Genomic DNA, 24,670 nt, shown 5'->3' with positions numbered 1-24,670 from the left:
TTTTTCATTCATAATATTTCTGCCCCACTATGTCTACTTTGGACTTCACTAGAGTTACATTGTACTCATTTGTTTCAAACACTGAGAATAAGGTGTACTCTTCATTTCCAACAAAAACCAAACCCACACTACTCTTCTGCCAGGCTCGCAGGGGTGCAGAGACTACCACACAATTTAGAGGGCCACGGGTACATCTCACACAGGACGCCAGCCTTTCGTCTCTGATCTACCCACGCACAAAGTCCCTGTCCAATCTCAAACCATCATTCTACTGAAATCAGAGGCAATGATCAAGTCTGTCTCTTTAAATGGAAATCAACTTTTCAACTTTGACCAGACGGAGCACCAAAAAGATTGTGTCTGTCAAAGCAGCTCGGTGGTTTCTTCCACACAACTGGCCTAATTTAGTTACTTGATATAAAATAGGAAAATATACTCAATTTGTATTTAAAAGAAAGTTGAAAATATGCTGTCTCTCAATCTTATATAATATACAATATGCTCCTGATACATGTCATCATGATAGCAAGTAAAAAGCTCCGAGTTCCACTATCAGCTAATTCTTCTATCACCAGACAAAATAAACCTAACAATTTCAACTCAATGAATCACTCTTTGACTCCTGAAGAATTTAGATAATGGAACAATAAAGGCTCTCGACATTTTATTTGTAATACTTTCGCAGATTGTTGAATCACGGTGACTATCAAGATTTCATCAAGGTGTGGTGACTTTTAGGAATGGAAAAATAAATTATCAGCCACAATTTAAAAAACACTCAATATCCCGGTAAGTATGAAACAAAAGAGAATGCACATTTTGTGTTCATTTTAATGATAAAAAAGGGCACAGGAGAAAAATCCTGATATTTCACTTATATTGCATAACAAGCTAACCAAACTGGACATGGAGGATAAATTATAAAACAAATCATTTTACGTATTTTTCTATGACTTTTCTTCAATTAGACTTCTGTATTTCAAATAAGGCTGAGGTATAGTACACTGGCAAACATATAAGAGGCAAACAAGAATAGTGCCAAAGTAACAGATACCCAAACCAAAACCATGTCAGAAAACATCATGTAGTAACCATTTATCAGATTAGAGCAGCAGGAGAAAGTCACTTCTAAGTCATAATCATTTTAGTGGTATGTGTCAGCTTCACCATGGTAACTTCGCAACATCATTCTTCATTTGTGAAGTAGTAAAATTCATGTCAAAAAAGGAAGGGAGGACAGGGGAGTCAGTTCATTCCAATAAATTACCTCTCCAGTTCTTATAAACATATGCCTATCAGCACAAAATTAAGAAATAATATCTAAGACTAGAAGAGACTTGGTTTAAGTTATGAAGCAAATAAAATGAAAAAAAAAAATACAAGAAAATAGAACCAATGGGGTTGAAAAAGCCCCTCACTGAAAATCTGTATTAAAAAAAATAAAATTAATAAAATAAAAATAGAAACAAAACTCTACTAGTACAAACTAGCCTGAGTGGTTTGATTGACAGAGTGATTGGGTCAACTGTCACTGTACTTCCATAAGTGAATTTTCTTCATTCATGTTAAAGTGGCACATGAATGTAAGCTCTATAAAGGACAAGTAGTATATTTTCATAGAACCCAAATAGTTAACTGTATATCCTATAAATAAAAAATATTTTACTTTGATAACTGACTGAATATGTGGGGACTCCATGTATCCAACCACATGGTTGTTTGCTGTACAGTCCTGTGCAAATATAAAAAAAAATTTTTTTTTTTGCTATAAGGCTTTAACCCTACAGTTTTTCACAGCAACATAACTACCATCCAGCATGTACCATATTTTGCAAGCCTTCAAGTTCAACAATCCAAATTGTCGATTCATAGTATGTCCAAATGCAGCATTCTTGAGGAGTATAGTAGGTCAGTTAATCATCCAGAGACATACAAACATCTCCTGATTCATCCCATCGAGATGCATCATTCTGATCTTCTCCATTCTCAGGCAGCTCTTCATCGGGCTCCCCGCCTTCATTCTCCTCGTACTCTTCATCCCGAGGGAACTCTGTATCCTGTCCCTGATCTGCACCTTCTTGCCCTGCTGGCTGTGACTTATCTGCACAGTCCATACACACTCCATAGCGTCGAGATCCATGTCTTATTCCAACACTGGCTGCTAACATGAAGATCTTCTTACACACCATGCATTTGTATTTTTTATCCTTTTTATGCACCTAATTGAAGGGAGAAAAATCCAAAATAAGGATAGTGCAGATAACACATTTGAGCCATTCAAATTAAGCCCTACACTTAGTAATGAATGGATAGCTAATTAATATTTTTTAGATGAAGTACAGTATCAGCTCAAAAATAATTCTGTTCAAAGCAACTCCACCATACCTCTTTAAATTTGCAAATAAAATGCTTGAAACATCACTGGCATAAAAACCCTTATCTCCATCATTAGCACTGAGTTTAAGGTCACTTACCAGGGAATGTCTTTTTACATGTTCTCTTCTAGTAAACAACTTTCCACAAATGTCACAGCTAAATGATCTTACTCCAGTATGAATGAGCAAGTGCCTTTTTAGTGTTCGTCTGTATTTGGCTACATAGCTACAATGAGGGCATTTTAACTTGTTCATGATTAGAGATGAGTCACCTTAAAGGGGAAAAAAAGTATTGTTTAACATAAATAGATCATTAAGCAGAAACCTTCTATCAATACTTCTATGTCCAGCCATAAGAACAGCAACTGTTAACCCCGCTGCTTATTTTTTAAAACTCAGAATACAGAAGCCTTTAATTAAAATTTAGAATTTTTACTTGTATTTGTTGATAATACTTGCCATTTTCCCACGTTTCTTGTTTGGACCAAGATTCTGGCAAGAATCCATACTTGAAATCATTCGAAGCACCCGGTATCAATCCATATTTGTAGTCATTTGAAGTACTTGTTAGTAACCCATACTTGAAATCACTTGAAGTGCCAGCCATCAAAGCATACTTGAACTCATGTGATACTCCTAGTACAATTGAAAAGTGATTTTGAGGAAATGTTTGGGGGAAAAAGTTTGTTATCTCTTAATTAGAGCCTGAGAAAATAAAATACAATTATAAGAACAACGATATAGATCTAATTACTATACCATGTACTGGCTCTCACCTGTGCTCCTAGCACTTGGGAGGTTGGGACAGGCCAGGAGTTCAGGGCCAACCTTAGATACACTATGAATTTGGAGTCAGATATGTTATCCTGTGTCTCAAAAACTACCCAATTCCCTCACTCTGTCTTCACTCTAAAACCTAAATAAAAATACCAGACCTGAGATTCAATTCCCATACTGTAACAATATAAATACAATTCCTGAATCTCCAAAAGTGTGAGCTTAACAACAAAAGCCTAGTCTATATAGTAACAAAACAAGGCAAATACACAGTCAGGAATTATCTCTTCCTGGATTCAATTCCATTTTACTTACACACACACACACACACACACACACACACACACACACACACACACACACACACACTCTTTATTGGGTCAAAGAATGTTTTTCTGTATGTAAGTATACAGAATCAGTTTTTGGCACTTGATCCCATCAACTATCAGTTCTAACATGTGGGTTCTTTTTCAGTGCCTGCCAACTTGCTACTCAGTTCCCGCTCAGTCACAATTCCATTTCCCCCCTTTGACACATGGTCTTATGCAGTCCAGGCTGGCCTTGAACTTGCCATATAGCTGAGAACAACCTTCAATTCAGCACCCTCCTGCCTTGGCTTCCCAAATGCACCACCACACCTGCCAGAGATTCTTTTTTAAGACAATAAAATCACAATACTGGGGAGGCTGAGGCAAGATGACACAAAGCCAGACTAGGTAAGAAATAAGACCCTGTTTCAAAAAAAAAAAAAAAAAAAAAAAAAAAAACAAATCCCAAACAAACTAAATCAGAACCTGTCAGGCTGCAAAAATCAAGGGCTACCCACCTAACTCACAGTGAAAAGTCTACGCTTTCAATAAGGGATCAAAGACCAACTTGATGGAGCCCTTCCTTCAGGCTTGAGGAATATAGTCAGTCAGTTAATCATCCAGAGACATACAAACATCTCCTGATTGAGCCCTTTGGGCTGCTCCATTCAAAATAAAGACCTCTGGGAGGTTTCTCCATGCATGGTAAATAGGCTCCCATTGCAAGGCGCTTGTAACTGACTTCCCTGACACACACCCTTTCAATATAGGCGTGTGCAGAACTCATTTATGTAGTAATACAGGTAGAACAACACTAATCTATAAAATCCCACAATCTCAAATGCTCACACATCTAGAATGTTTTTAGAATAGCATGTTGTGCTCAAAAAACCTTTTCAAGTTTTTAGATGAGGGAGGGATGTCAACTTCTATTGCAGCTCCTCCTCTTGGTGCTGAGTTAGCCATGCAAAATATGTCAACTTCTGAAAGACTCCAACATTTTAAACACATCGGGTCCCAAGCACTTCTGATAATTTTCTCCCCATCAATTCCTTTAGTTTTCATAAACCAGCTAAGTTTCCATTTACCATAAATATTGTCCCTTTAAAAATTAGAGTAAATGTATTTTCTTTGGTAAAAGAATATACAAGGAAGTTCAAAAGATCTCTGTGGGATGTTTTTCTAAAATGTACTTCATTACCATTATATGAACTGTCTTGAATTTGGAATATATTTATTTATTAGTCTTCTTTTTTTTTTTTTTTTTTTTTTAAATTCAAGAAAGCCCTCTGAGGCTATAACTGTAAGTACAATGCTGTTGGTTAAAAAAAAAAAGTTTCACAATTGTAAAGTGAGAACATCTGCAAACATGTGGGACAGGGAGGGGAAGGGGCAGCCTGGGGCAGTCAGCCTTTCCATTTCTACTTCTGCATTTCTAGTTGAGTTTGGGCTTTATGATTCCTATTTCTTCAATAACTGAGGACAAAACAAATTAAAGTTACTCTCGAGGACAGCGAGACCTGTCTTACCTTTGTGCTTCTAATTAATGTCCAAAACACATGACTTTTACTTATTTGTTGAATAAATGTATTTAGGAAAGCTAACATGTACCGGATGTTTTTGACTTGTTCAAAATACTTCAAAAATTGACCTCAGATTAGGTCCATTAATATATTCAGAAAAATAATACTGACTACATATAGACAGAAAATATTAAGAACAATTAATAAACTGACCATGCAAGATTTAGAATTAGATTTAAAAAAAAAAACTTCAAATTCCATGTTTCTCTGTATATGCCATTCATAATAACAGGTAATAAATACACAATTAGTCAGTCAGATGGCTCAGTGGGCAGAGTCATTTGCTGCCAAGCTTGATCTGACTTATCCCTGGGACCCACATGATGGAGAAAGTCAACTCTCGGCTCTCTTCGGATCTCAGTGACACAGCGTGTACACACAAATAAATCAAAGTATTTTTTTAAACTTTTAAAAGAAACTCTAACCCTAAATTTCATAGATGTCTTCTAGTTCTTAGTATCAGGAGAGATTACTTGAAGAAATTATGAGGAGCTGAGTAACGGCACAGCATTGTGATTCAACATACCTAAGAGGCATCAGGGTCTATTTCAAGAGTGTGATTAATGGTCACTAATATCTTTGCAATACAGTCCTCAGATTCAGAGAAAGCCCAGTTTGAGATCAAACTCATAAAGCGAGGGCTGACCTATGGTACACAACCACTTAGGGATCACAGGAGAGCCAGTACTGGATTAGCATGTGTCAGACCTCAGGGGGAAGGAAGGGAAATTAGGAATCAAAATGTCTCCGTATGGGAAATGGCCCTAAACCAAAGGTTTACTCTTAAAAATTAAACAATAAGCCGGGCGGTGGTGGCGCACGCCTTTAATCCCAGCACTCGGGAGGCAGAGGCAGGCGGATCTTTGTGAGTTCGAGGCCAGCCTGGGCTACCAAGTGAGTTCCAGGAAAGGCGCAAAGCTACACAGAGAAACCCTGTCTCGGAAAAAAAAAAAAAAAAATTAAACAATAAAATGGCTCGGGCTGCTTCGGCAGCACATAGACTAAAATTGGAACGATACAGAGAAGATTAGCGTGGCCCCTGCGCAAGGATGACACGCAAATTCGTGAAACGTTCCATATTTTTAAAATAAATAAAACAGCTCATTTTCCACAGAAAGCTGTTTATGCATATTGTTTTACAGTTTTATGTTCTTGGACCCAATTTCTAAACCAAATAATTGGGTTCTATAAATACCTTTAAGACAGTAGTAATTCTCTGTACAAACAATAAATAATTATTTTTAAAAATCTTCAGAATTTTATCTTGCTCAAAAAAATCCAAAGGCATGCTGCACTTGTTAGTACATGCCTTTAATTCCAGCACTTGCGGGGTAGGGGACAGAAAGATCTGAGTCTCAGGCCAGCCCGGGCTATACAGTTTGAACCTGTCTCAAGCAAAACAAAACAAAAAGGTGTATCTCAGAAGTACGCTGTGTGTGTGTGTGTGTGTGTGTGTGTGTGTGTGTGTGTGTGTGTGTGTGTGTGTGTCTGGCATATTCAAGGCCTGATGTTTGATTTCCAGCACCGAAAAGGGAGTGGCAGGAGCCAGTGACAACGTTTTGCCAGCAATGCCTCCTGTTCTTCCACCGTTCATTTTAGAAAGGAGTTCAAGTACAGAGTTGAAGCTACAGCTACATCTCACCTTTAAGTGTTAATTTCGCCACATTTTCCTGTGTATAACATTTTATGTGCCGCTGTAACATGTACTTTTTGCTTTATGCCTAAATACTATATATGTGTTTGTATACATATAATTCTAGAAACATTCTCCTAACAAAACCATGATGCACAAAAGTTTAAAATTGAATATTGCTAACAAATAATACATATCTACATTTCCAACTATTTCCAAAATGCCCTCTACCCTTATTCCTAAAAGGGCAAAAGCCCATGATCTAATCAAGACCCATGCTGCATGAAGAAGTTTAGCCTCCTTACATCTAGCGGTTCCTTGTGTGTCTTTGTCTTTTCAGCCATTAGAACTTGGACTGCCTGCTGTGTTTTTAAATTTTCTCCTCATAGATAAGATTCAAGCTAAACACTGTTCAAAAAGATACTACCTAGGTAATGCTGTGTGCCCCAAATGTATCACACATCAGTGGGCTCATGTCATTTCATTAAGGTGTTTTTAATGACAGTAATTCTAAACAGTTGGTTGTATTAATGCTCCTCAGATCTCTTTAAGGTATAGCTAACCTCTTCCTTCTTGGTAAGGCAGACATGCACACACACAAATAAAATGCAATAATTAAAAAAACAAACAAACAAAAAACCCCCTTTATTTAGAGAATTATTTTTGAGGGTTACAAAATAGGTTCCTTTCCTGTCCAATTCTATCAACCTTCTATTTTTTGCCATTTTAGTAAAGAAATCTTTCTTTTTATCTTATTTATAACTGATTCATGTAATTTTTGCCCTCATACCCATTAAGGTTTCCGCAAAGTATAACTATTTAAAATTTATCAACATTTCTCTTAAATTCATTTTTATGCTTTTTTTTATTGTGTGTGTGTGTGTCTGCATGTATGTGACATGAATGCAGGTACTCCTGAACGCTATGTGTCAGATCTCCAACTCCCAACTGGAATTACAGATGGTGGTAAGCCACTGGATGTGAGTACTAGGAATCAGTGTTCTTAACTGCTGAGCTATCTCTATCTACATCTACAGTCCCTTTCAACATTTTCTATAGCTATCAATGATCACAATTATTTTACAAAACTAATTAAAGTACACTAGTCAACTATTGTGATAATTAACCTTTTAGTTCCATCAACAAGCTGGCAGGAAGCTATAAACTCCATTAAACTGCCCAATATTTAAAAGTTGAAAATACTGATGAAGTCTCCTCAAACAAGACCAAAAATATCAGTTTGATTTACCAAGTTCCTAAAGTCCTCACAACCGTAACCAACCTCAGACTGGTCTCTAACTGGAAGCATCTGCACACGGTAGCAAAGAACCTACAGCAGACTCCAGTAAACATGTAAACATAGCACTCCACACTTCAGATCCTCTCAGACTCTTTCTTACTAAAAATCTCATTGTACCTACCAGCATCTCCTGCATCTTGTCCACTGCAAGCCTCGGCCAATAAATTTGGGTTCACGGTCCTATCAGCATCAGGCCCCGAGAGTAGCGCACCGTCTAAATCTGAAAATGACACAGTAAGTTTATTCACAAAGCACACCAAAACCATCCACCCAACAACACCAGTTTCTTCCTGGATCTCTTTTATTTATGATGCAGGCCAGTTGAGAGGCCTTTCAGTATTGGGTATCCACCACATGTTCAACACTGTAAGCCACAGAGACATAGCTACATCAGTACAAACACATATAATAAAGTCCAGGTGATGTGAAGACCACAACTTTTCCTGTGCAACAAACTCTTACAAGTCATCTCAACAGCCCTGATATTTCTGACTTGGTATTAATTGTGAAAACTGTGCTAATATATGAAAATACCTTTAATGAAATGTTTTTATTTTAAATGTTTTGTATGATGCTGAGGACTCAACCAAGGCTCTGAACATTCTAAACATCCTAGGTAATACTACCCTCTTTAAAATATAGTCATGTAGGACAAGATCGAAGAATATACCAAGAACAATGAAGGTTTACTTATTTTACTTTGTGTATGAATATAATGCCTGAACGCATGTATGTGCACCATTGTACATAGCTTGTTTGAGCTCCTGGAACTGGGGTTATTATAGATGGCTCTAAGCCACACATTGTGGGTGCTAGGAATTGAACCTGGGTCCTCTGCAAGAGCAAGCACATCTCTTAATTGCTGAGCCATCTTTTTAGCGTAATTTATGAATTTCAGTGAAAGTAGTTTTCAATCATAAAAACATGTGCAACTGGCTAGGAATGGGGTTTAAAGAATCAAGGTGTCTCAGGTAGTAACCCTAGTTGTTAACTGCCTTATTTCTGCATTTATACATCATCAAGAATTAATATAGGAAGTTTAGTTGAATAATGCAAGCCAAATGTTATCATCAGGTGCCTCACTGACACTCAACTGTTGCTGCTTGTAGTATTAACTACAAATACTAAAAACAGATTGAAGTTGTTCTCTTCTTGGTTCAGAAATAGAAGCAGTTAAAATACCAGGGGGAGCTCTCATAGAAGCAGTTATTATCATTGTTATTGTTGCTGTTGGCTAAGGGCTGATTTCATCTACTGGAAAGACAGAGAAGCAGCACTTTATTAAAGCCATGGTGATGACGTGCCCTTTTCTCTGGAATTTGCTATAAATCTGCTGAATCCTACTGACTTCACTCCTCTCATGCTAACGAAATGAGGTCTTCCTATCTCCTTGCTGGCCAAATATAGATCTTTCTGAAATGTATCTTTAATTTTTCAATGGTTTACTACAGCTTTTGATGATTTTTAAGCTTTTTAGTTAAAAACTCTTCCTTTTTGAACTATATAGCTCCTTGCCTCAAGACTTCCTTGGTATAATCATCCTTGACTGCTCTGGATCCTCCAAAGTAAATAAAAAATACAAACAAAAAAACTGCTACATATCCATTCATACAACGGACAGCACGAATCCAGTGCACAAGTATGAAGAGCGATTACTGAAGTCCTAAGAAAGTAGTAGTGGCACACAACTGTGAACCAGTGGTGTAAAATAATGGTTTAGAACAGGCAGTGCTAAGGGCTTTATTTATTTTTAGAGGGGATATAAGTAGTTTAAATAAGAAATAGCTTTTACCTGGATCCTAAAAAGTGATGTCATGTTGTTATGAATGAATAAAGGGAGTGTGAGAGGAGATGGAGACACCATTACAAAGTAATCCTAGGCTGCAGGCTCTAACACTTGCTGCCCAGTGTCTGCCCTTTGCAGGAGTGAGGCACAGAAGAGGGAGAGAGGAAAAGGTGGGCAGAAAGCAGTTCTCAGTAACCCAAGCTGAGGGCTGGGTGTGATCAACAAATGCAAGGGAGAAAGTGAGACCATTTGACACGAGGGGTGGTCGCAGAATCCACTGTTGGAAGAAGTTAGTTTCTAATGGCAGCAAAGGAAACCAGGAGGTGGAACAGGGAGGGTACAGAGTGACATTTAGTCGTAAGCACTGAGTCTCAGACACCTGCAAGTACAGTGGTTGGCATCAGGATGTTGGGTTAAAAGGGTAGGCTTGCTTCTACCTGGTACTGAACCCCAACTCTTCCACTTCCCTCAACAGGTCCTTTTGCTTTCTTAATGTACTGGTTCTTAAAGACCATACACCAGCACTGACAGGGATCTACACACACACACACACACACACACACACACACACAGAGCAAATTCTCAGGTTGACCCTTTGGATTTATGGCAGTAATCTGTATTGTAACAAGTCATCTAAGGAATTTTATCTAAAAACTAAAGATAGATTTTTCCATGACAATTTTTTGTAAAAATGAATTTAAGGTTCTAATGCCACTTAATGCTCATTATTATTATTATTATTATTCCATTTGTTTCCAAGTACAGAAATTAAATGATGACTGTAGATCTGGTGCTTGGGCTGCAAACAAAATGGTCTGAGTTGTCAGATAATGAGAAACAATATCAGCAAAGAATAGGACCATGAAAAAAGGCCAAGAATATGAAAGGACCTCAGAATTATTTTTAGCTCATTCACAAAGTATCTATAACACTCTGGGGATAATACTTGAAAGGTTAACAAAGGCAATTGGAAAGAAGAATGGCCTGTGCTGGGAATAAAAGAATGGGGGGATATTTTAAGAAATTTGACTATAAGATGGAAGAATGAGAAATAGACTAATAATTATTTTAAAGGGGTAAAAGTAAACATCTTTAAATGCTGCCAGAAGTCACTGAAAGACATGAAGGACACTGAACATATATCAACAAAGAGAAAGAATATTTTTAAGAATCTAGAACTTGGAGCTGGAGAGATGGCTCAGTGGCTAAGAGCACTGGTTGCTCTTGCAGAGGATCTAAGTTTAATTCCCAGCAAACACATGGTGGCTCACAACCATCTATAGTGGGATCTGATGCTCTCTTCTGTCATGTAGGCATACATGCAGATAGCACACTCATGGACATAAAATACATAAAATAAATAAATCTTTTTAAAAAGATTCTACAACTTCAGGTTGGAGTATTCAAGAAAACAGTGCTGAGTGTGCTAGGCTCACGCCAGTAATTCCACACACATACCTCTTCTCTACTAACTAACACACACACACACACACACACACACACACACACACACACACACACACACGCGGGGAGGCAGGAATATACAGAGATCTGAAGTCAGAGTTTAGACACATTTCGAGAATGTTAGTATGTTTTCTCTGTAGGAAGCACGTGCGACTATTAGCTAGAGTAACTGGGGAATACCAGCAGCTCACTTGGAATGAACGCCCTTGATAAACTCCTTGAGAGCAAGGTCTGTAATGTTTTCCCAGGATTTATTATACAGTGCATGACAAATAAAAGGATTTTAAAATATTCTTAAATATCAGCTAGAATAAGTCTGATCTTTGCAACCTAATGGTAGTAATTCTAGTAACTATACTAAAACATCCCCAAACTGAAAATATCTACCCAGAATTTAGTGGTTTTTGCTTTCTTAAAAAGTACATTTAATTCATCAAGAAGTAAATTTTTAAACATTATCCAAACTACTACTTTTCTCAGTGTCTGGGGAAGGTCATTATTCTTGTTTTGAGACAGTGACTCACTAATGTAGCCCTGGCTGACATCGAACCCATAGGAGCTTCTGCTTTTCAATTTCTAGGATTAAATAAAGGCTGTGCCACCATGCTCTGCTGGAAGCAATTTCTTAAGTGTTCAGACCACCTCTTATCGCAGTTTCTGTCAAGGTGGTTTCTAGTAAAGGGCTGTTCTGTCCCTGAATTATTCCACTATAGTGATTTGCTGCAAGCATCCTCAACCAGCTGGCCTCATTCATGATCTCAGGTATGAACTAGTTCTTTAAATGAGGCACTTCCTATCTCCTACCCTAAAGTATTAGGTTTAATTTGTGGGGTCTCCTGATGTAGGCCAGTGGGAAAGCACCTGGGTTCAATGCTCAGCACTGCAAAAAATGGAATCTTCAAGCCCTGATCTTAATCCTACATGGATACTAAGTACAGAATTTCTCACCCAAAATCAATACACCGTTTCCCTTCACAACTCAAAAGTACACTATGGGATAGTTATTAAGCTATGGACCAACTACTTGGTTCTTGATATCAAAATCAAATCTCAATGAGTGAGTTTTCCCAGCCGATAATAAGCTTTCACAGTAGGGTACTTTACTTAGGAATTGGTCTTCTTCATTATGGGGCGTAACTCTTGGGCTGGAGAGATTGGTGTAACAGTCAAGAGCACTGGCTGCACTTCCAAATGTCCTAAGTTTGATTCCCGGCACCCACAGGGCAGCTCACAACTGTCTGTATCTCCAGTTCTAGGGGATCTGACATCCTAGCTTCTGCCTACACCAGGTAAGTAAGTGGTGCAGACACACATGCAGGCAAAATCTGCATACACACACACACACACACACACACACACTACACACACACAAACAAACAAAAAAGCAAAGCTAACTCTAAACCATCTTTTTCTCTAAAATTAAGATTAGAAAATAAACTCTTGGGTATCTGTTTCTCCCTTCATTGCTCCCCAAAAAGATGAAGGGGTATTCTGTGAGATGGCTTAGCAGGTAAGGGTGCCTGACCCCAAATCTGAGGACCCAAAATCTGTATCTAAGAGGTAACTAACTTAGTTATTCCCTCATCTCCAAATGAGGACCCACACAGGCACATATACACAATAAACACGCACACGTTTGTTTACAAGACCAGCTAATCAGGAAACTTAGGTGGGAGGATGTCTAAATCCAAGGCCAGTCTCAGCAGTTTAATAAGACTGTCTCAAAATGTTCACCACAAAATGCACTGCGAAACTATATTAAGTGAAATGATATAATTAAATGAAATACTGAGCTATAAAACACAGGATGAAACAAGGTACTACCAGCAAATCAGGTTAATCTTAGTACCAGCAGTCACAGCAGGTGCGCCTTGGACAAGAGTAGGCTAGTGGTCACTGTGAACTGAGGAGGGGTGTGTACAAAGCACCTGCCTGTGCACACTGCACTGCAGCTGGGTGAGGAAGGTCTCCCCGACATCTGGTTGTGGTCCCCAGCTTTCTTTAGGATACCAATACTCTTGAAAAGAATGAGATATGAGTAAAGAGAAATTTTAAAATAGCTAAAATTCCCTTGTACAAAAACTCTGCGACTCTGATCTATACAAGTTTCACTTTCATATAAACATACTCCATAATTTATTATCACGGCATACAAAAATGTCTGCATATAGTTTATTAAAAGCAAGCCCATTTTTCATAAACAGGCACAGGCATTTTTCTCTCTTCACTCTTTCCTATTCAGTAATTTCATTTAAAACAAAATGTTAAAAAAATGTTGTAAGCCGGGCGGTGGTGGCGCACGCCTTTGATCCCAGCACTCGGGAGGCAGAGCCAGGCGGATCTCTGTGAGTTCGAGGCTAGCCTGGGCTACCAAGTGAGTTCTAGGAAAGGCGCAAAGCTACACAAGAGAAACCCTGTCTCAAAAAACCAAAAAAAAAAAAAAAAAAAAAATGTTGTAAATGCTAGTTCCTGTAACATCCTAGAACTTGTTTTCCTTCCCTCAAACTACTGTTTCAAGGGACTGATTGCCCTGTCTTGCTTATACTAGCCTCCATAGATTCTTCTTCTCACTATTCAAATAGTTTTATTCTGCCAACAAATAGTCCTTAACTAGTTTCCTCAGCACACTCTGTAACTCAATCCTCTCTAATTAAACAGATCAAATCTCTGCTTGAGAAACTTCTATTTCCCGAGTCATAAAACAAAATTCAACTTATAATCTGGCATACAAATACAATTATAATATAACCCTAAACACATCTGAGTTCTCTTCCATTCACCATTTCTCCTATTCTCTTGTCCATCCATCCCAGTCCCTTGCCACCTTGCCATGAATGTCTTTCTTCCTCTCCCTGCAAATACCCACACACCACCGTACCAACTCTCTTTCCCAGGCTTTCTCTTCTCAACGCCAGCCCACCTCCCACACTTCAACCTTCCCCGTAATTCCTATACAGCCAATACATCATGAATTACTACTTACAAGTTAGTTTCAGGTAAGATATTCTTAATCTTAACTTCTAGAATATGCTGATACCTTGAGATTTAAAATTTTTGTTTCCAGAGTCCCAGGAAAAGTATCATTTACTACATTGTAACATTTTTCAAAGAGTACAGCTTTGAGAATAAAAATTTTCAAGTACTGTGGCTGGAGAGCAATAGCTCAGTGAGCAAAGCATTTGCCTTGCAAACACAAGAACATGATTGTGATCCCCAGAAAAAAATTTTAAATTAAAAAAAAAACAAACAAAAAAAACAAAAACAAAACCAGGTATGGGTCCAACACTTATAACCCGTTGCTGGGAAGGTGGATACAGAAAGATCCCTGGTGCTTCTTGGCCAACCAGTCTAGCCCACCTGGCAAAGCAGATCCCAGGCGAGTGAGACCCATCTTTAAAACAGAAAACAAAACCAAACAAAAAAGGTGGATGTGCACACCTGTCTACAGAGACAGACATAGATATTCAAAACTGGAGAGAGCCCAGCGGCGGTGGCAGCACACACCTTTAATCCCAGCATTCGAGAGGTAGGGGACAGGGACAGGTGGATCTCTGTGAGTTTGAGGCCAGCCTGGTCTACACAGTGAGTTCCAAGACAGCTTTGGCTGTTATACAGAGAAAATCCTGTCTTGAAAAAAAAATGAAACAAAACAAAAAACTTTAAAAACGAAACAGGATAAATGGCTCAGTGGTTAAGAACACTGGCTGCTCTTCCAGAGGACCTGGGTTCAATTCCCAGCATGCGCATGAAGGCTCATGATCATCTTTAAAGTTTCAGTTCTTGTCTAGCTTCCATGGGCACCAACCATGCACATAATGAACATACATGCAGGCAAAACACTCAATGTAAAAATTTAAAAAGATAAATTTAACAGTCTGGTCAACTTACTATATTGCTGTCAGAAACTAAATATTCAGTATTATATAAACTTGAGGGGCGGGATACTAGCTCTGATAGATGCACAATAGCTCTGATAGGCCCCCACCAGTTCATGCCTTGCACTACCAAATCAGAACAAACTACCTCTTCTCCAAACTTAGAGGTCCACCTTAATGGTGTTCAGACCACCTGATGCCTGCAGCACACAATCACAAAATGCCCTTATGGACTAATCTGCGTATGGCTTTCTTCAGCTCTCAAGTTCCTTTAGTCTCACCTCCGTCCCTGGTGTTTCTAACTTATAGGCAGTAATCACCAATACAGCCAAATGAAGCAGAAAAGAAAGGAATCCAGAATTAAGAGCAAAGTAAAATCTGAGCACTGTGACAAAGACCTATAATCCCTGTACTTGGGAGGCTGAGACAGGAAGATCAGTTCAAAGCCAGCCTCAACCGCCAAGAGATAGTCTCCAAAAAGAAAAATAAAAAAATATCAAGAGCAAAAGTAATGGGGGGGGGATGGTAGACACTTTTATAGTTTCCATCTCTTTAAATTATTTTAAAATTCTTATTTAGTACCATTTCATGACCCAATAACTACCAATTTTTAAAGTGAGCAATAAACCTTCCTCCTAATGAAAATGGCTTTTTTTTTTTTTTTTTTAAATCTGGCTCATTCTTCCCAACATAGTCTTTAACAAAGATGCCCGAAAGTTTTATCAAACATCTGGAATCCAGCCCAAGTCCATAAATGGAGAATGCACATTAAGTCCAACATCCTATTGGGGTATAGGCAGTACCCTGCAACCACAACATGCAGCCCCAAAGTGGTGGCCAGGCCTGTAACTCCAGGACTTGGGAATCGTATTTTCTTAAAAAAAAAAAAAAAAAAAAAAAAAAGAAGAGGTTTTTAAGAGATTTTATATAATTTCTAAATTGAGCTGGCTGCCTTCCTCCTTTCCCATTAGAGATTGCTTGAGGTACACTAGGATTCTTAAGTAACAAAACCATACCTAAAACTCACATCTCAACCAAAGTAAACTCTATAGTTCTAGACTCTACTTTGAACAGTTCATACATACTATATGACAAAGTCAAACAGTAGGAGAGCTCAAAAATGTCTAACAATCATAAAACTATCATTTTAATGGCATGTGAACTATCTCAGTGGGTAAAGGCATGACCTGAGTTCAGCCCCTGTGAGCTACATGATAAGAGAATAGACCCTCCCCGCCCCCCCCCCCAAAAGCTGGGTGGTGGTGGTGGTGGTGGTGGTGGTGGTGGTGGTGGTGGTGCACGCCTTTAATCCCAGCACTCGGGAGGCAGAGCCAGGCGGATCTCTGAGTTCGAGGCCAGCCTGGTGTACAAAGCGAGTTCCAGGAAAGGCGCAAAGCTACACAGAGAAACCCTGTCTGAAAAACAAAAAACAAAAAAAAAGAGAGAGAGAGACTAGACTCTCCATAAGCTATCCTTTGACTTCCATGCATAAGGCATGCATACATGCACGCACACAAATGTGTTGATTTTTAAGAATATGTATGATTTAGAAAGCATTTCAGAATTTTACGATGCCCAAAGTAATAATAATCAACAATTATCACCACAAACATGGGAGAACAGAAATGCTGGCTAGCGTATAACTCTAATTAAAAGTTTCCTATAATTAGAATTACTAATTATTTTTGGACACATGCTTTATTAGGATTCCCTAAAGGTATGTACTTTGAGCACTGTTTCCTCAAAAACTGCTTTCTAAATACCAAATTATATGCTATTTCACTAAAAGGCAATTATGCAAGTTAAAAATGTGAGGCTAGGGTCAGTGAGATGGCCCAGTGGGTAAAGAAGCTTACTACCAAGTCCATTGTCCTGAGTTGGCTCCGTAGGACCCCTGAGGTGTAAGGTGAGATCCAGCTCCTGCAAACTGTCCTCTGATTTCCAAATGCACACTGTGGTACCCTTTCATATGTAACATGCAAAATTAGAAATGTAATAATAAAAAAGGCTAGAGATGGCTCAGAGGTTAAGAGTACTAGCTGTTCTTCCAGAGGTCCTGAGTTCAATTCCCAGCAACCACATTGTGGCTCACAACCATCTGTAAAAAAGATACAGGTTGTGGTGGCACATGCCAGTTACCAAAATGCTTCAGAAGCGGAGGCAGGAGGATTGCAAGTTCAAGGTCTCCCTGGGCTACACACAAAGTTCAATGAAAGCCAGGACATGTGTCAGAATTAAAAAAAAAAAAAAAAAAAAAAACCCTTAAGAGCTAAATGTATACTTCATTAGTAAAGTTTTTTGCCTAGCATTCACAGGGCCCTACATTTAAACTCAATATTGAAAAATAAATTAGTAACTAAATCTTAAATCTTAGATTTCACCTAATTTGGTTAAAATTTAATTCACCAGCAACAAATCAGTTAAGGAAAGGATTTTAAAAAAATCCTTAGAATTTTTTCCCTTTACTTGACTGCCAAGTTTTCAGATTGTCCTATAAATCCAATATGAAAGGACAAAAATTTAAAATATTCCAAGTTCCCCTTTCATGTATTTTGGTGTATAGATACATCAAAGATATGATCAAGACAATCCAGTTAAGTCAAACAAGATATGCTAGCTTAAAGAATCACAATGTCCCACCTCAATAAAACCTCCAGAAAAGGTTATGCGATCCAATTCCACCTTCACCATTATGACAGAAGAAGACATTTTCTGAGCCGCAGTTACAAACTACAGACTTATGACCTGAGGCTTATGTCCTTTAAGGGATTCACAAGTCCAAATGTGCCAAGTGTTGATTTTGGATTTCAAAATATTCACTAGTACTTTTCAGATGTTTGTAATAAAGCTTTAAATCCATGCAAAAACACTTCACTAATTTTTTTCTCTTAATAAATAAAAATTTAAGCACCAATAATGATGTAGAAGTTTGTGAATTTTTTTAAGGTTTTAGCATGAGACATGAATTTGAAGACTCTCCTTTCACTAGGGAATAATCTTGGGAAAGAAAGGCCTTCGCCTTAATACACACATGTATTTGTTACATTGATAAGAACTTTCCTGCAAAGTTCACTTCTCTATATTCAACAGAGTAGAGGGAATGGCACTTAAACTAGAAAGACATGGATTCAGGTGTTATTTCAATTTCTAATCCAATTAAAAGGATTAAAACTAGGTTGAAATTACAGAAAAAATGGCAGAATGAGAGCATTACAGAAGTTAATTCTGGCTCAATATAAGGCAACTTCTAATAACACTTATCATATACACAGGCTGTTTAAGAAGGTCATGTTTGTCAGTATTCAAACAAGCCAAGCTATGTAAGACCAATTATCTAGCATTTGGCAGAAAGTACCCAGCACTGGCAAACTGTTATAAATAACTTCAAAGGTCTTTCCCAACTTTAAGGGCACTAGACATGACCACAGTAGATCCACAGTAGATACATGCTTTTATGCTTGTCATTTATTTTCATATGCCCCTGTAAAACAGCAATGTATTTCAAAGAATAAAGACACTCACAGCCTCAACCTAGTCAATCATACCAATCATAGTCATAAAGTGGGGAGTTGGTTTTCAATGTCTAACTGAACCTGGGCTCTTACTTCATCACTTGATCCAACTCTAAGTAGATTACCTGTAACTTCAACTGGAATCCCTAAAAGGTTCCAGCTATCCTGATACAGGGTTCCAATCTGGAGCGAAGAGCAAGAGCCACTCTTTGACAAGTACTATCGACAAATCTTCACTGGAGCTGTCGACAGTGCCTTCTGTTTACATACATGTGGTCTATGACCTTTCAATTTTACAAACCACAAAGTACAGCTTTTTGGTCAATGCTGCATCATGTTTACAGCTCTTTACATTAAAAATCCAGCCAGGCATGGTAATGCACACCTTTAACTCCAGCACTGGAAAAGCAAAGGATCTTTGTGAGTTTGAGACCAGCCTGGTCTACATAGGGAGTTAGTCCTGGTCAGCTCTTTAAAGCTCCATAGTAAGACACCGTCTGAAAAAAAGGTCAGCCTCATGCTTCCTTTCATACTATTATTTCTTGATCATAAAGTTCTTAATAAGGTCTATTTTCCTTTCTGTTTAGAAACCTATTTTATTAGTTTTCCCTGCACGCATGTGCACCACTTCTCATTTTGGTGCCTGTGCGATCAGAAGGAGTCAGGTCCGAGGACTGGAGTCACAGCCTATTGTGAGCCACTAAGTGGGCGCCGAGAATTGAACTCAGGACTCGTGTGAACGCAGACAGTGCTCTGCACTCCACCCCCCTTTTTGAGACTTTATTTTGATTTTTATTACATAAAAGGCATAGGAACTACCAAAGATTAATGATTGTACTCTAAAGGTATAAGAAAGTGTCTCATGCCTTTAGTCCCAGCATTGGAGGAACAGAAGCAAGTGCTCTGAGTTCAAGGCCAGCCACCACAAAGAGGAAACTGTCTAAAAAACAAAAATCAAAAAGTCACGATCTATTCCTGCTTCTTTTTAAAAATATATTGGGAGTAGCAGTTTGGATTACTCTGGGGCAAAGTGGGAAAAAGGAAGCACACTGGATAACATTGTATAAGTAACAATTATGAAGCATTTTTAGAAGCTAGTATAATTTGCTTATTAACAAAATACAAGACTACAGTTCAGTGCTGCTATTAGCTACATTTTTAAGGGATTTTTTTTTTTTAAAAAAAAGTCAGCTTCAGATATTGAACATTTATTTTTATTAGATGAATACCACAGAAAATGAGTGGCCTCTACAATCTTCCATTCTTACTTTCTGTTCTAGGCAGCTTTGATAAAAGCAATGCCTACTGAAACTGTTTTGTGAGCAATCACAAAATGTAGACAGTGCAGTCACCTCTAATTCTCAGGCTTGTGCTTTAACAGGGCCTCCCAATAGCAAGGCCAGAGTATGAGCTGTCTGTCCATGAATGCTGTACACAGACCTGACTGGTTACTTACTTCCCCGTGCTGACATACTAGTTGGTGAGAGAAGACCCACTTTTCTGCCACTGAGTGATGTTCTAGAGGCACTGTGAAATTACAAGTTTCACCAGCTGATATGCAGCTTCTCACAATGAAACCAAATTTGTGACTGAAGCAAGTTCAGATACCCAAGTGCTATAAATGATGTAAAAGCAAGAAAAAATCATTTTTAGGATGAGATTAAACTGCCATGGCGAGAAGATTAAAATAATTGCTAACAGTGTTAAGACTTTTCAAAGTATTCACCATGAGTCAACACTATTGTGTTTGTTTGTTGCTGGTTTTTAGGTCACTCCAGTCCTTAGGTGCCAACTTTAAGAACAGGGTTCGCTCTGATGAGTTATGCCATCACCCAAAACACCTGCTTATTTTCCAAAGAGTTAGTATATGCACGTTTTCAAGTTGTCAGTGTGTGTGTATGTGTATGTGTATGTGCGCGTGCGCCCATATATTTTTAATTAAACACTCTAGAGTGACTACCATATTGGAATACTACATTACCATTTTTGGCCAGGACCTCTACATTAGTAAGTCAATACACAAAGTGCGAGCTGAAGCCAGGCAGTGGTGGCACACCCTTTTAATCCCAGCACTTGGGAGGCAGAGGCAGGTGGATCTCAGTAGTTTGAGGCCAGCCTGGTCTATAAATTAAGTTCCAGGACAGCCAGGAAGAGTCCCACAGAGAAACCTTGTCTCGAAAAACAAAACAAAACTCAAACAAAAAAACATCTATCATCTATCTGAGGTATCTATTATTAGATAAAAACTGCCTCAGAGTCAGGAGTTTTGACATACCCCTATAATCTCAGCACTTACTTGGGAGGTGGAACCAAGAGGATCAAAATGGATATAAGGGTGATCCTCAGCTACATAGTCAATTAGAGGACAGCCTGTGCTACTTTAGACTGTCGCAAAAACAAAACAAAGATCTCATCAGGGATTTGCTGATAAAAACTGATATAAAATACAAGGAAAAAGAACAGCAGTAGTGCAGGGTGGCACACACCTTTAATCCTAGCACTTGGAGACGGAGGCATGCATCGCTATGAGTCTGTGGCCAGCCTGGTCTACATATGAGTTCCAGAACAGCCAGGGCTAATAGGGAGACCCTGTCTCAAAAACAAACAAAAACGAACCAAAAGAAGGACATCCAATATGCATGCTCATTTCCACTAGTGAAAACTAACTCAAATCCAAAAGGCCAAAAACCATTTCACAGGCTTGCCTTCTGGAAAGGAAGAACAATTCTGTGACTTGCAGGATGGCTCAGTGGGGAAAGGTGCCTGACTTGCAGGCCTTGTAACCCAAATTTGATTCCTGGAACCTTCTGAAAAGTGAGAAGGCAACAAAGCAGTCCTTTGACTTTCCCATGTGTGTGGATGGCTTTTACTTCACACACACACACACACACACACACACACACACACACACAATATTTAACAGAAAATACTTCATCCTCATTATCATATAAATCAGACACCAAACAGGCATGGTGTTTGTTTGTTTGTTTGTTTGTTTTTGAGACAGTCTATAATGGAACATGCTCTGAAGACCAGGCTGGCCTTGAACTCAGAGACCTGCCTGCCTGCTGCCTCCAAAATGCAACCCTGCCCAGACGAAGGATGTTTTGAGGTAAACAGGCATCTTTAAAAAAAAAAAGATCATACAATTAATAGTACACAAACCTAAAATACGGGTAGAAAATCTCAACCACTCCTCCCCACCACCCCAGATGCTTCAAAGTTAGGAACAACCAGTTTAAACTAAGGTCAAGGAAAATGTCCGCTCTATTTCTTCTATTCTTTAGCAGTCTTTTCCATTTTTTAAAAAGGTCTTTACCACCAATAAGACATGCTAAGATTTTTGCATATACTCTCTTGGGAATATACTGAAAGCAAAGGTCTCTTTGGCCTACATTTGAAAAGAAAAACTGCAATTCTCCAAAAACAAACAACCCCACCAACCTCCTCAGCTATACAAAGGATAATGAGACTCAGGTGACAAGAAAAACAGTCCTGCTTCTGAATACCTGTGCTAAGCAGCGAAGCTCTAAACAAATTAAGAGTAATCTCTGAATTGGCAAACTTCTATAGCAATAAATATGCTAAAATAAAAAGAATGTTAACTAGATCCTACAAATATTTCAAAATGAAAAACTACCCACCAAAACCAAGCACTCCCTCTAGTCATTGTAAAACAGCAGAGGCCACCAGCAGGAGTCAGAATCCTTGATAACACTGAAGGGTCTAACTCAGGAACTCAATTTTACAATTTTCCAAAGTGCTGTGAAACAAAAACAAGCTCTACAACTATTTTACTTTCATTATTTATCACTTATAAGATAGAGCTCTTGTTGGATGATTTGCCTAACTGATGTTCTGGCTACGTTTTTTAAAATGCATTTCTGACTGAAAGACAGCTTCATCTTATGCGTTTCAAGAGATTTAACCTTACCCTAAGACAAAAAGAATCTGTATATGTAATGCTTAGGTATTCATAAGGCTTTTGAGAGACAGTACTTTAGTTACTACCCAATCTAAACTTAAACACACACACACACCACCACCACCAAAATTGGAGTACCCCTCTTCTATTACTTTTCATAACTAAAAATCAATTTCAAAATTACTTTTGAACTACAGTTAGAGTGGAAACAGATACCTTTGCACACATGATAGTTACCTGGTTCTTCCTTGATGAGCAGGGCCTTATTTTCTTCTGGAAAGGCAACAGGTGGCTGCATCACCGAGCAATCTTCTAAGTTTGTTTCATTATTAGGTGGTATATTATAAACAAATCTCTTTGTAGTTTGGTTTTTCCTCCTTGCTTTGCCAGTCTCTTGAGAGCCCATATTATTCCAAATAAACACTTTTGCTTTACTTTGAGACTCATTTTCAGCCAGTTCAGGAGAAGCGTCCTGGACCCAGTTACTGTCATTCATCTGATAGTTTTCTATTTGGCCCTCGTCGACATTACAACCATCATTTTCAATTTTTATATTACTTGCTAAATTGGTAAGATTCCGTGTCGCCCAGAAGCTGGCAATTTTTTGTTCCCGTGATGAAGTCAGGCCATCTCTATTAACTGGTTTTCTATTATTATAGTCCACAACCACAGACTCTGGAGCTTCTGACTTAATGCTTATATTTAAGGCATCTTTAATGAAATTCCGGCAAGTTTGAACAACTTCACTCATTTGAAGGTAGCTGGCCACTGTCATCACTTCAATGGCATTTTGGCTTGTGAGCACCAGGTTCCCAGAATACAGGAAGTCCAAGATGACTGAAAAACCTTGAACTGCAGCAATATCTAAGTGGGTAGTATTGTTTTGGTTAGGGCTTTCTTTGTTTGAAACACAATATAAAGTCTTAAAGAAACGGCTGCCTGCAACCAGGATGTTCTTATGAGCTTTAAAGATTTTCCCGCTCACCACAATGCTGACATCACAAAGAATATCTTTCTTTCTCTGTTCATCTAGTTGTCGAAGAAGTTGATAGCAATAAGAGTTCTCATTTGGCCTACTATTAAAGTCACAGTACCCCTCCTCTGACGGTATTTCTGACTCCTGTAATTGGAGGGAAAACATTAACATTAAACTTTATTTTCATTGTAAAGCCCCCAAAGAAAACAAATGTAACTGTCAAAATAAGCAGTTAAAAAATACTCAAGTATATCAATTCATGAATTATACATTTTGAGACAGAAATGTTCACCATACTAAACACTGAAAGGAATGAAAAAAGAGTGTGTGATGCAACTCATTAAATGAACACATCTTAGGATCAGCAGAATTTCATTGGTCCCTCTTTTCAAATATAAGCTATGGATATGAATTAAGAAAATTTAAAATGAAAAGAACAGTTATTTTAAGAAACTTTCATTTATGTGAACCAAATTAGTCCGCTTTATCTGATAGGAAAGCAGAAGCCCTCCTCTTCTCACTAAATTTAAAAAAAACCCTAGTCATAACACAGCAGGCATATCACCTTACCTAGTACTGTTAGAAAAGGTAAATTTTAAGTCTAAGCAAACACTGAAAAAAAACAGTTTAGGTCAATGAAGTTAATTAAATCTAAACTAGTGGTAATGTTAAGGTGGACAGGAGAAAGACTGCTTCTACTACTAGCATATCCAGTCATAATTCAAAATGCTTTCTCTTTAAGGTCACAAATATTATATCTCATCTATAAGGTGTTTTAAAATTCCTGAATTCAAGAGGCTTTAATGTATATAAATTTTACATCTCATGAGGCATACAGGTATTCATTATAGTTCTACTTAGCATGATTCTTATATAGCAATTAAGCTACACCTTACAGCTCAAATGGATGAACCTGAGGCAGGAGGATCAGGAGTTCAAGGCCATCTGACTACACAGTATGTTCGAGGCCAGCCTAAGGGGAGAGGGGAAGTTGGGGGCTGGGAGCTCTGGGTTCAGTCCCCAGCCCTGCAAGAAAAACAAAACATTATGATATAGGGCTGGAGAGATGGCTCCGTGGTTAGGAGCATTAGCTGCTCTTGCAGAGGACCCGGGTTCAATCCCCAGCATACACAAGTGGGCTCACAACCATCTGTTA

The 24,670-nt window shown here is 38.3% G+C and overlaps 1 protein-coding gene and 1 non-coding gene across 3 annotated transcripts in view; one reads left to right on the top strand and one right to left on the bottom strand.

Annotated features, from left to right (window-relative positions):
* Window positions 1-813: 813 nt before the first annotated feature.
* The window catches only part of Zbtb10 (zinc finger and BTB domain containing 10), a 43,453-nt gene continuing 19,596 nt past the window's right edge, over window positions 814-24,670 (bottom strand). Inside the window, exons 2-6 of one of the 2 annotated variants that reach the window (XM_006977902.3) lie at window positions 22,776-23,658; window positions 8,098-8,196; window positions 2,835-3,011; window positions 2,475-2,647; window positions 814-2,219 (exon numbers count right to left, since the gene is read on the bottom strand). In XM_006977902.3, coding sequence (XP_006977964.2) covers window positions 1,914-2,219; window positions 2,475-2,647; window positions 2,835-3,011; window positions 8,098-8,196; window positions 22,776-23,658 — 1,638 coding nt within the window. In that variant the 3' untranslated portion in view covers window positions 814-1,913. The remainder of the gene's footprint in view (window positions 2,220-2,474; window positions 2,648-2,834; window positions 3,012-8,097; window positions 8,197-22,775; window positions 23,659-24,670) is intronic. The other variant, XM_076563794.1, reaches the window with a different exon arrangement.
* LOC121827678 (U6 spliceosomal RNA) lies at window positions 6,023-6,127 on the top strand. The gene has a single exon (XR_006069997.1). It is a non-coding gene; the product is annotated as a U6 spliceosomal RNA (small nuclear RNA).

This window comes from Peromyscus maniculatus, chromosome 2 (genome assembly GCF_049852395.1).
Source record: "Peromyscus maniculatus bairdii isolate BWxNUB_F1_BW_parent chromosome 2, HU_Pman_BW_mat_3.1, whole genome shotgun sequence".
In the NCBI taxonomy this organism is placed as follows: domain Eukaryota; kingdom Metazoa; phylum Chordata; class Mammalia; order Rodentia; family Cricetidae; genus Peromyscus; species Peromyscus maniculatus.
The sequence above is the reverse complement of the archived record's forward strand: the minus strand, read 5'-3'. Positions and strand labels throughout refer to the sequence as shown.